The 13557-nt window shown below is 39.5% G+C and overlaps 1 protein-coding gene across 12 annotated transcripts in view; it reads right to left on the reverse strand.

Annotated features, from left to right (window-relative positions):
* WNK3 (WNK lysine deficient protein kinase 3) overlaps positions 1-13557 on the reverse strand; it is a 145117-nt gene that overhangs the window by 115442 nt on the left and 16118 nt on the right. For all 12 annotated transcript variants that reach the window (XM_072991382.2, XM_072991383.2, XM_078386514.1 and 9 more), the window contains exon 2: positions 7102-7754. In XM_072991382.2, coding sequence (XP_072847483.2) covers positions 7102-7623 — 522 coding nt within the window. In that variant the 5' untranslated portion in view covers positions 7624-7754. The remainder of the gene's footprint in view (positions 1-7101; positions 7755-13557) is intronic.

Consider the following 13557-nt stretch of genomic DNA (forward strand, 5'->3'; position numbering starts at 1 on the left):
CTATACTATCTCCATCCCTGTTGGAGTATGGAGAAGAGTGGCTGGTTTTGCACCAAAACATGGTTATAAATGTCCACGCTTAATTTGTGTAGTATTTGGAACTTCCTATTTCTTCTGTTTTCCCCTCAAGTTTAGGTCAACATTCTTCATTTAATTTATTTTCAGGCGCTCACAAGGCAATGGAACAGCCTAAGACACCATACTGTTCTAGATAAGAAGCCCTGCCACCAATCAGTTTGAGATTAAGGTTGGAAGCCTCTTTTTCTATCCCAATGAAGAAGGCTTCAAGCCTCCAGAAAGTGATAGCAATTAAAGCAGGGGTAGAGTTGTGAATCACAACTGTTTCAGCCACCATCAAGTTTAAAAAAAATGCAGCCCATCTCATCTTAGTTTACCCTTGTAGTGATCCTTGGGTCATGCACGTAAAAAGAACCACTTGCACTATCCGAAGAGGAATCGTGGGGTCATCTTGACTTTTTAATTTAATTTGCCAAACTATTTGCCTCAGATTAGCAAGGCTCAGAGTGGCATTCTTGGATTTTGATGAGAATGTGACTCTGGAAAGGGAAGCTCAGACACCATAAAACAAACTGCTGGGTGCTGTCCTCTAGTCTAGAGGGAACACTAAGATCTTGGTAGAGTAAAACACTTGAAAAGCAGCAAAGCCTCATCTGACAGTGCACCTGCGAGAAAAATACAGCAATAAATCAGCATCATAATACAGTAGTACCTCAGTTTATGAAATTACTGCATTATACGGGACATTATGTAAAGCAAAAAATTTGGAAACTGGAACGCGGATTGCCATAGGAACAGGGGCAGCACTATAAACCTCCAGGCACAATGCATCCTGGGGAAACTTTGTTCGTAAACCAAAACAAACAAACAAAAATGTAAACTGAAGCATTATTTTCAATGGATTTTCATTTGTAAACCGAAAATTATGTTAACCAAGGCATTTGTAAACCGAGGTACTACTGTATGTTTGTACTTAAACCCAAGAAGAAAAGCATCAAACCAGCAGCCTTTGGCTATGGCCAGCCTGGTGGTTAGACTCAAGAGATACCTCTAACTATGGAGAGTTTGAGTTGTGTTAGAAGGGAGATGCACACAATCAAGCAGAATCTTCTTATCATTTATTCCGCATGTGCCCTCAATCATAGAAAGAAATGAAAGCAAAGTTAATGACTGGGGCCACTGACATGAGAATCTGTCATCATCAGTTAGAAATGCAAACCACACTCAACAAGTAGGAGAGAAATGACATATAAAATATGTCGCAACCCTGACCTTCAGTGGCCATGATGTCATGAAGGTCTAGGATGGCTAACTTGAGAGGAAGAACTTCAGGTTCTTCTGTGAAATCAGAGGGATGTCAGGTAGAGGGGAAAGTCCCATCATTCTGTGGCTACTTGAAGGAGAACGAACACCACCATCCTCATGTACTAAACCATCATGCTGCACAGATGACAGAAGTGGCTTTACCTACAATTTGCAATATCTGGCCATCTATAGCAGTATTATGTCCACTCCTGTGTACTTTGAAAGAAATAAGTAATTTGGCCTCCCACAACAATTCAAAAGATAATCTGGAGGGGATTTGGAGTTGGATAAAATAGAATTCATAGGGCTCCTTGATAGACGTCCCTGTTTCAGAAGCTTTAACTCAAGGCCAGAAAAGAAAACACCAAGTGGTAGATACTGAGAAGACAGTGATATCCAAAAGAAACAGATAATGTCAGGCTAACAAAACCACAAGGAGCAACAAGCAAAGGTTGTGGTAAATCCCTGAAAATTATTGAAAATGTCTATGCCAGTTCTATGCAATGGAACAGTCTCTTAATGATTGCATCTCCAGAGTCAAAGCTTATGCTTGGGAATATATGACATTGGTGAAGAATACTAATGTATTGATGGTGAAAATGTCAAACCCAACACATATGAGACACTGAAAAGACCCTTCCTCCCATGATCCAGAGAGCTGGCTGAGTGACTATCTCTAAAAATCACTGAAATGTGTCATATTGTAGTGCAGAGTATTCTCACTTTGCTCATAGCTGCATCACCCTCGATATTTGACACCCTTTGACCCTCACAGTCAAAGGAAAGAACACTGGTATTGTACTAAACAGCAAAATGCCATGTCTCTAATAATCTGGGCTTCAGTATCAATCAACAAAAGCTACAAATTTAGCAAGGTACAGTATTTCAAAAGGTGGAAGGACTTGATCCAGCACATCTGCCTTATCGACTTTTGACAGCAGGAGCAAGTATCACTATGCACCTTTCACCTAGGCAAAGAATTCAACAACTTTGTCCAGTGGAACAAACTCACAGAGCCCTCCTAAACAGCATTGCCTGTGCTGCAGACATCAACATTGATAAACGTCATTCAGTGTGGGAATCACTAAAAATAAATAAAATTCATTGTAAAGAGGGGAGAGAAAGAGACAGGAAGGAAAGAGAAAGAAGAAGAAAGATAGAGGAAAACTGTAGGGGTTTTTTGTTTTGTTTTGTTTCCCCTTGAGGGAAAAAAAGGAAAGTAGTAGTTTTGGATAATGCAACTGTGCTTTTTGAAAGTATAAACTTTGCATTTTCTAGACTAATATTGTTCCTGTATTTTAGTTGTTTTTGCTTTATTTGTGCTATATTCATGGAGCTTAAATATTTTTTTACGCTGATTCTATCAACTGTGTACAAACCCAGATAAAATGTGCTAACTGACTGTAACTGCTATGGCAATCAAAGAGGAGCTACGAAGGGAAAGCAGAGCCTGCATGTACCAGGCCTGAGATTTAAGGGCCAGGCCTCCTGATAAAAATCTTCATTCGCCATCTCTAAAAACTCCTGAAGGCCACATATTTGGGTAGGCCTGAAGCGCTCTATAAAACACTTTAAATTCAAGCTCACCTTTCTTAAATTGAATTTATATTCCACCTTTCTTTCAAGATGGGATTTTAAGGTGGCATTACAGGCAACCTCCTCTCTAAAGCTCTGAAATATCCTTTAACTGCACCAGAATTCTGACATTTTATGCTACCAAATTATATCTTTGGACGATTACCCGGTTCTGAAAAAAAGAGGTCTCCTTCCACTGGCTTTTTCTGGCCTTCATCCCCACCAGTGTTTGCTTTACTTCCTAGTTGATCCTCCTCCCTCCCCTGACTTGATTAGAGCTAGATCTGGAAATCACATGCGGTCTCTCCTTTAATCCCCTCAGTGCTGTGATGCATAGTTTGACTTAATTACATACAGTACTTCCTTTTACCTGCAATGCACATAAAGAACCAGGAATTAGTTTATGAGGCACACTTTGAGACAGAGTTGAAAGAAGACTCTGGCAGAAAAGTGGACAGGGAGTTTACCTGGGCTGGTTGTGTTAAAGCGCAACCTACAAATGTTGCACAGACACTCTAGGATCAGTAATTTCCTAGCCCTTAAATGGTCCTAAAGGTGATGCCGTACACTGCACTTCTGAAGAAGCCTTTATTTCTTTTCTTTGCTGTCTTTTTTTTTCTTCGCAAAGATGAATTAGCAGTGCCATCTACTATATATTCCTGGGAAAGGATATGCTGCAAAGTCAGAGAGCAAAGTAACAGCAAAGTCAGAAATAGAACTGAGATTGTTCTGATACTGTCCTGCCCTCTGAAACAGTTTGGACGGGGGTACACGGGTAGCAAAACGTTATTCACAGAGGGGTAACCAGCTGTAGAATCTGCTGCCACAGCTGGAGTTAAATTCTTCTCATTTATATTTTAAGGAAGGAGGAAAGGAGACTTGAAGATCAATGCTACTTGAAGTTTGCTGCACAACCAAGATCTGGGTAAAATGCCTACACTCGAGGACTAGGAAATCCTGAAAAATAGTTCCCTCATTCACTCATGATATGATAATCAAATAAGTAAAAGTACAGCCAACAAAGTGTCCCACCACACAACCTATGGTCAATTTGCTTGATTCCATGAGGGCATACTTCCAAATAGCAATTTAAAAAGAAAAAAATTAGTAAATTGTCACCTAGCATCATATTTAAGGCCACCCAAACAAAGAACCTACTAAACTGTTATTTTAATGTTCTCGGTGTAATACTGGAAGATTTAATATAGATTTTGATGCTGGATCAATTAATGCTACCGGTATAACTGGTATAGCAATACAGCATAAACTTTGCTTTAAACTTAGCCACTATTGTAGAGGAGCTGCTTAGATGTCTGGCATGGAAAATTCTGACAAGCTTAGGCTCAACTAGCTGTGGAGGAGATTAAACCAATTATTAGGCGTACTGTAGTTGTTCCACCACCCACTGAGGGAGATGGGGGGAGGAGAACAACCACACACTGTTTTTTGAATCATAGCTGCTCAACTCAATTTTTCATTACAAAGAAAACACAAGCAATGACCTGGCTTGCTTTAAAATGGCGCTTCCTTTCTGAATAGTCTTTCTAATGTTTTCACCCGCTACTATTACAGTTGATCTATTCCAAAGTACAACTAACATAGGTGCAATAGACAAATTCACCTAAAGAAAGACAGGACACTGTAAAGAGAATAGGTCTTATATTTAACTTGTTAAGCAGACTAGTTGATGATCAAGATTGCTCCAGTTGCAACTTACTATTGGATTTCAGCCAATATATAAAATGCCAGAAGACTCTTTTATAGTCTTGTTGCAGGAGGCTAACACAGCTACCCTTCAGCAAATTATAAAATCATCTAGGAGTCTTTCTAGATCAAATCAAGCATCCACCCACTGCTATCTTCCCCAAAATGATACCCTCTAGACATATTGGACTACAGCCCTTATAACCCCTTTCAATGTACTAGCCGGAGGTGATGGGAACTAGAGGTCCAACACAAACCATAACTTTCCCGGCTGGAAAACCTGAACAGAGCAAGTGTCAAGTAGCTTATTTTCTATAGTGCCTGACCAGCTGTTTTAATGAAATTCTCCAAAAGTCAACAGTTCTCTCCATTGTTGTATGCCATTCAGGAGTCTTGAATCTGCAGATTCCTTTTAAATAACAACTCCTTTCATTAATCTGATTTTTCTTATCACCTTTTAATACTTCACTACTTTGAAAAATCTGTTTTTCTGTCTGTCTTTCTCCTGAAAGCTTTTTCAACAGGGATAGATATGAAAATGTAAAGAATGGCATCATAATGTCTTACTTTTAACTATGAATTCTTGGATTCTTGCACCTTCCAAGATTCCTTATTCTATATACAAGTATGAAAGGTACAGAACCCCTCTCTTCTATAGCTGTTCATCCTGTGGGTGAAAGCAGTGCCACCTGAAATGTGAGAAGGAGGATCTCTTCCTAGAAATAACTCTTTCCTCTTGGAAATGCACTAGAGGGGGGTTATCCATATTTGAATATCTCTGCGCAGCTGGACTTAATAAGGGTCCAGCCCTGGAGCTGGATGATCCACTCATGCATCCGGTGGTGACAGTAACCCCACTCATCCTTCCAATCACTCCCAGAGCACTTCTCTCTTCCTGCCGAGTGGGAAGAGAGCAGAGCTCCAGGAGTGATTGAAGGATGAGCGAGGCCGCCGCTGCCGCCACCACTGGATGCATGAGTGGATGGTCCAGCCCCAGGGGCCGGACCCACATTAAGTCCAGCTGCGTGGGGATATTCTTATTCGTATACGAATACCCCATCTCTAAAATGCACATGAAAAATAAGGCTTCCCTTGCATTATAAAAACAAAGGCGGCAGAAACCTCCACCTGTATTTATAGTTGAACTGCTTTTTAAAAACCATGGGGCCATGACTGTCAAGCCAGGAAGGAACCAAATGTTTAAAAATAAAGGTAGGCATAACAGAGGTGAGCTACAACATCAGAGCATTACCTACAAAGACAAGCAAATGGCAGTACAGAACCTGCAAAATTAGGGACAAGTTCTCAAAGAACCATCTCCATTCAGTGTGCAAGGATTGCCCATGCCTAAGCAGTATGTCCATACACAAAAACATAAAACAGAGTGGACCCCTTGCTGACAATGGCCACAGACATAGACAGCTGACTAGAAGAGAGGAAGAGGTTTAAAATGTGAAGTACAGGTGCAGATGCCGCAGAAGATAAAAGTTAAAGACCCAATGAAAAGAAAATGGAATAGTGGAAGAAACCTAAGAAAATATAAGATAGTTTTTTTCTTTCCTTATCTGAAAAAGGAAATTTGGCCAGGTATTGGCCTGTGAACTCAGCTACAGTCCAGTTTTATCACCATACTTCTCATAATTCCCACAACTGACTTAGCATAACACTAAGAAAATAGCTGGAAAATAAAAAGCACTTCAATTGCTACACCCAAGGAGTGGTGGTACTAAGCAATGTCTACTTAGAGAACCATATGTAAATGACACACTTTTTCCTGCACTTATCTTCCAGAAAACATCTCCTTGATTAATTCAACGTATTTGTGAACTAGGGAGGAGGAAAGCACTTGAAATTCAGTGATGCATGATTACATTATACGCTTGATATCTTACCACATGAAAGCAATGTAGACATGGGATTAAAACTCTGCTTTAAGAAAATTTTCTCAATGTACAACAAAACCCAATTCTGCAATTAGCACAAACAAGGCACAGTCTGCACAGGTGTACTGAATGGTGCTGCTTTTGTAAGTTGTACCGTTTATGTGTTTGGAATTTTGTTTAAGTGGTGACATTGCACAATTTGGATGTTTTCCCAGTTTGTGTCATGGACTGAGTAAAAACTGTCAAAACTGTTAACACTTTAGAAGTAGGAATGACATGTATGGCCAAGAACTGGCAGAAAAACTTCAACCTATGTCCCAACAATCTCAGATTCTCTCAGGCTTTTAAACATTTAACAGACACTGCCATATGTTCCTACATGTAACTATGAGGACTAATAACTTGCTCTTTTTTAGAAAGGTATCTGTAGGTTTCTCAAGCAAGATGGTAGATTCTGCATTATAAGACACAGTCCACGCTCCACAACACAAGCAAGCCAGTCATGTCATTGTAGACATCTGCAAATATACCTCTCAACAATTGAGCCAAATCAGGCCTTCTAAGTGCCACAAAGATATACACAAACAAGTGATCAGTGGAACTCATCTACACTAACCTGAAGTTCACACCAAGCAACTTCCACCCAGGTTTCTGTGTCTAGGCCTTTGAAGACTGTTTTGAAGGCTCCTCTTCCTAATTCAATGTCAAATTTCAGAAATCTTCCACCCGGTGATGTAGCCACAGCCTTCATTTCTGCCTCTTCCTCTATCTCCTTCTTGGTCCTTTCCTTTGAGGCTTCCAAACTGACCTTCGAGCCATGCTCACTTTTGACCTCCTGTTCTGCCACCAGGCTACTGGCAGAAAGATGGGCCATCCTCTCGCCGCCCACCAAGAACTGCTCTTGTTCATCCCTTGGAGTGGTCTCCAAGACCTTTTCATCTTCCATGATCTCCACACTCTTTCGGAAAAACCTTTTCCTTTCTGTGCCTGCTCCAGAAGCAGGTGCCTGAACACCCTCTTTGGTCCTGGCCTCCATAGTCAAGGCAGCATCAAGAAAGGGGTCCCAACATTCCAATGGAACTCCATCAGGTTTCTCAGATTCCTCTGTGCTAGCCGATTCACCAGAGTCCGTAGCCATGACACAGCAGAGCCTTGGCACTTCAATATGTTAAATGTTTCCTTCCTCTTCACTTCAGGCACATCATGAGTAACTGCAATGTTACCGGGGACTCACTTCCTCTCAGATTATCATAAGATTCCCATAGCAACCTGTAACAAGAGGGAGGGGAGGGCAGACAGGATCATTTCAGCAGGTAAAATACAAAGCAGACAAAAAAAATGCAGCCTTCATTAGCCCAGCCTTCCTTCCCCAATCCTGATAGCACGCACCTGAGTTACAAGCAATATAGATCACTTGGCAGATACTACTGGCTTCAACATCTTAATAATCTATCGCATTATGTGATAATTCCATATACGAAAAACTGAACCATTTGACATGTGAACAACAGAACTTGCTGACCTGTATTTCTCCTCCCCTTCCAACCCCTTTAACCCACCAACAATTGTAAATGAAGTCACTGAACTGCCAAAGCTGTTCAATGGCCAAAGTTATATGTCATCTTAGAACTGCAGAAGCTGGAAGGAACCCTGTGGATCATTGAGTTCAAGCCCGTCAAGGAGGCACACTGTGGGAATCAAACTCCCAACCTCTGGCTCCACTGCCAGAGATCTAAACCACTGAGCTACCCAGCACTTCTCAAGCATCCCTTCCCATTTATTATTTCCCACTTTAGATCTTCCACAGCATGGCCTACACTTAAGGAAACAAGATTCCTAATCATATGGAATATTCAGAAATTCTAGAAAAACACTACAGCCTGACCATTCCAGCCACAAAAGAAAATCTTTCTTGTACAACCACCTGTCCAAAAAGAGATCCCTAACTGGTGAAGAAAAAAAAGGAAAGATAATGATACATACGCACAGTTCATATCACTTGCGGACATGACACAACAGTATAGGTGTAAATGTACAGCTCCCCTTGTCTCTTGATAAGAAACATCCGAATGCTTCTGCAGACACTGCCTCAAGAACAACAGAGGCAAGTTAACTGATTTTCTTGGACAACCCCCTTGTGTCCTGCCTGGACCACAAATGCTCTTTATAAATTAAATGAAAGAAACATTTTTATTTTATTGACTTGAATGCTTAATAATTAAGTTCAGATAAACTGGCATTTCCTGCTAGTATGTTGCATTATGAAAGTAACACTGATCATAGTGCTTAGGATTCTGGATGCGTTTTTGCGGGCTTTTTTAAAAAACAGCTTTGAAATAATAATAATTAAAAAAGAAAATCCATTGCTGAATGGAAATGCATTTTATCAGCCAGCACACTGCAACAACAAAACTTCAAGTAAATGGATGACTTAATGGACTCTGCTCAAATCCCTCCAGATACTTACAGTTAAATGCCCAGTTCATTTACAAATGTGGAGGACAACATATTGGCAACAAGGGCACATCTACTCAACAAACAGGCAGAAGCCAAAAACCTCAACTTCCTCTTCTGGTTAAATAGCCAAAGCTTTTTTTAAAATAAAGTGTTCCTAAAATAATCCAGCCATCTCTATGCTATTTTATCAAGCATTTAATCTTCCAGGAAAACTTTTAAGATATTTATCTTTAAAAGAGCAAAGGGAAGGAAAGAAAGGCCTGGAACCTTATCAGTGAGCATACCAGCAACCTGAGATGACCATGAAGAAACTGTTCCATTCAACAGCTAAGCCGAAAGGGAAACAAGCCTGTGGGACTTCTGAGCAGGACTACCTTGGTTCCCAGCTAGACATTTTCAGATTCTCTGAATATTAGATTTTGATAGGGAATGAAATATACATGCAGGAGAAAAGAGAAGAAATATTTGAACAGTCTCGCAAAACATTGCCAGGAGACAGAAGTTATATCTTTCAGCCATTTTGATTTATTTTTCAGTAAAACTTTTGTAATAAACAGAGATCAGATTTATTATCAACAGGAACACATGTCACAAGCTGAGAAATAAAGTGTAATATTGGCCAGAATTTTGTTTTTTTGGTTTACATGTAACAAAGCACTTGTCATATTACTCGGCACATGCCTGTTTTACATTCAGGTACACACTTCATAATGTGACCTGTGCCTCATTAGTTTGTAGCAATCTGCTGCAGGGAGTTTACACATTTTAACTTATGCATATAAGTCACCAACAGGATTCTAGCCATTTTTTTTCCAAACATCTCATAATTTCTAACAACATCCTATAATATGCAGTTCTGAACACTACTAGGGTAGCAGTCTTTCCAAAACAAACTACTTCTAAATTAGCTTCTCGGAGAAATACAACCAAAGCTGTAGTGCTTTGGCTCAGGAATATATTCTTTATGGATTACCTCTAGTGTCCCATGTTCTCAAAATGCACATAAAGCAGAAACTAATTAGGAGTACATACTTCAAGGGAGGTAGCTATGTTAGTCTCTTGCAGCAAAATCAAGAGCCTTGTGGTACCTTGAAGATTAGCCAGTTTTATTTGATGCAAGCACACAGAGCCCTCTCTGTGGGTACACGAGCCGTAACTCACAATAGAGAATACTTACTCATTCTCCAATCCTGGATTTTGGCACTCTCCTCTGCTGGTGCAGTGGTCCAGCAGAGGGGTGCAATGGCAACCATCACCGGTCTAGCTCAGTGAGGGATTGAAAGACTGGTAAGTATTTCTATACAGTATTAATACCGCCTATTGGGGGGGGGGGGGAGCATTTAACCCTTGCAATACAATTTTTTTTTTCTAAACTAAAACTTCAACATTCGGATTTTAATTGCAGTGTCGGCACTTTGAAATAAATAAGCAGATTTTGTGTTGCAGTTTGGGCACTCGGGCTCAAAAAGGTTCACCATTACTGCCCTAAGCCTTCCCACAGATCTGATAATCTAAACCATCATAAAGAAAACTTCAGATAAACTCTATGCCATAAATGAGAAAGAATACAAATGACACCAAGAGGATACCAACAATGCTAAATGGCAGCAATGAAAAAGTAATAAAAGGCAAATACCGGTACTTTTTTCTTTGAAAAGTATTAAATCTTGTCCATAAAAAGGATATTAGAGGACAGCACAACATCTGGGAAAACAAACAATAATAATTGCTAATTGTTACGTTGATTTTAATTTCTGGCATCCCCCTTCCAGGTTTTTCTAGATATAGATTACGCAGAAATCATTTACCATTCCCTTCTTTTGGTGGCACCCTGGGACTGTGCAGTTTGCTCAAGGCCACACAGGCTGCTTTTTTCCTGGAAGGCACCATGGGGAATTGAACTCCCAACCTCTGACTCTGCAGCCAGATACCTAACTCACTGAACAAAACAAATACAAGTCAAAAACAGGTAGAACATGCAAAGAAAAAATAAAAACGTATTCCAACATACCAGAAGCAGGAAGCAATCTGATTACAGAAAATTAAAAAGCAGTACTGAAAGTAGACATGGAAACTGTAGGAAAGCTAAATTGATTCTTCACTTCTGTCTCCACCGAGTTATCTGCACTTTAACTATGTCCACTTCCATCAAGCAAACTGATTCACTCACGGCATATTTTCTTTTTATTGTATTTTCTATTTATATTACTATTTATAGACAGGCAAAACATTGTATTCTACTCTTGCATCTGTCAGGTTAAAGGGGAGGGTGTTATAAGAAGTCACCAAAGGATGACATTTCAGAACAAAGCAACAAACTGAAAACTGACAAGTCTTGGAAGCAGAATGTCATTTACCCATGAATTCAGAAGAATTAAGGTACAACACAACTGATTATTTAACAGAAATGTGTAACTCCTCATTAAAGTTACATGTTTTGACTGAAGATGAAACATTGATTTTTAACAAGAAATCCAAGAAATTATAGCTTAATCAGTGTATCCAGATAAACTCGTTAAAATATGTTAACGTTTGTGGCTACCTATGCCAAACAGGCTGGCAATCACTATTTTAGGCTGAATACCAAGAAGCATTTTCTAGCTATAAAGCATTATGCAAAAGGAACAGGTACAAGTCTATTAATGTTTAACATATCTCCCTTGCTTCCTTTATGCAGTATAAAGACTTAAAGAAATTTTCAAGTGAAATGTGCTCAGAAAATTAATCCTAGCTATTTGCCACTCTTTAACATGAAATATTATTAACAGCTGTCCTGGCACCATCAAAATATACGAAAAGAGGTGCAACTCTGCTGAAAGGGTCATTTACAAAAAGGTATTAAAAGCATATGCCAACAGGTGCAGACACACGACATGTGATCAACAATTCACCCTTGAGGCCAAAAGCCAGCTGAGTCTGTGACATTCCCATGATGACTCCTAAGTCTAAAGAAACTCTAATGTGTACATACAATTCCCAGTTTTAAAAAAAGATAGTCATAAAGATGTTTTTTTTTAAAAAAGATAATCCACCACTTAGTTCGTTAGCCACGTTGTTCAAAAACAGCAAGCAATGAGAGCAGGTGATCAAAGATAAGCTAGAAGCAATTTATATATTTATTTACAAGTTGGTTGTTATTGGTTTTAATCAGCTCAGTCTCAGGAGCTTTGCCTAGTCAACAATGCACTGAACAAGCCACTTCCTTCAGAGCGATACTGATCTTACTCAGCACTGTCTAGGTCTCAACCACAGTAATGTTACCCTGTTTCCCAAAAATAAGACCTAGCCTGAAAATAAGCCCTAGTAGGATTTTTCAGGATACTCATAATATAAGCCCTACCCCAGAAATAAGCCCCAGTTAATTGAAAGCCCGCCCTACACCATGGTGCAGCAACCAAAAGAAGATGACATGACTGTACAGTATCTGAATAAATTTAGATTGTTGTACATGAAAAAATAAAACATCCCCTGAAAATAAGCCTAATGCATTTTTGGAGTAAAAATTAATATAAGACCCTGTCGGGGAAACACAGTATATAATACAAGTTCACCATATATGATGAAGATTCCAAAGCCTGAGAAATCCACAGGGACAAAGCAAAAATAGGAGAACACTGGAAAACATGACTTCTCAAGAAAACTGGAAGCAACGGATGTGTTTAAGTGAACCAAAGGAATTAAAGATTAGAAATTTCAAATCAGCTACCACTGAAAAGAGGAAGCATAGGTATTTATTGTTGCTACTGAATTTAGTACAAGCAGCAACAGACTTCAGTCACAGCAAAATCATTCAAGAATGGATGCTAGAAATCCCTTTATCACTACTAGGAGTGGTCTGACAGCAGCAAACACCACTCAGGTGAATCATTTTTTTCATAAGGTTAATAACAAAAACAAACAAACTGGAAGAAGCTTTGATGCTAAGGAACCCTGCTGTTGTAACTGCTTCAATTAAGCCATCTCCAAATTTCTCTTCAACTCTTTCTGGATTATATATTTTCCTTTCTTGCTGGGGTCTGCAAAAATCAAACTGTGTCCATGTTCTACAGAGTTGAACAAGTCTTACAAGTTACTGTACTAGACTAGGCCCATTTGAATCAATGAAACTTACAGAGGAGCTGACTCACCAAATCCCCACTAATTCAATGAGGCTACTCTAAGGCAACTTACTATGCTAAGCTCCAGGATTTCAGCCAATAGATGTTCAAAATAATGCTAGTTTCCATACAAGGAAAGAGAACATGTCTTCTTAAACTTGCCACTGAATGTTTCTTGACTATATTGCCATGGATTGCACTCAGCCTCTTCTTTTTGCACACTAGTAGGGTTTATACTCAGTTTCACACCAACAACATAATACAACTCCTCACCAAACTTTCTTTTGAGGTATTTTATGAATGAACACAGCTAAGGAATAAGAAGACATCTAATCAACACAAGAACTCTCCACTAGTGCCTCTCAGACTAGATAACAACCACAGTACTTACTCTCGGTATTGCATATCTGGAATGGAGAAACTTCTACCTTATCTGCAAAGGCTTTCACGGCCGGGATCTAATGGTTGTTGTGGGTTTTTTGGGCTCTTTGGCCGTGTTCTGAAGGTTGTTCTTCCTA

This window comes from Pogona vitticeps, chromosome 2 (assembly GCF_051106095.1).
Source record: "Pogona vitticeps strain Pit_001003342236 chromosome 2, PviZW2.1, whole genome shotgun sequence".
Taxonomy (NCBI): Eukaryota; Metazoa; Chordata; class Lepidosauria; order Squamata; family Agamidae; genus Pogona; species Pogona vitticeps.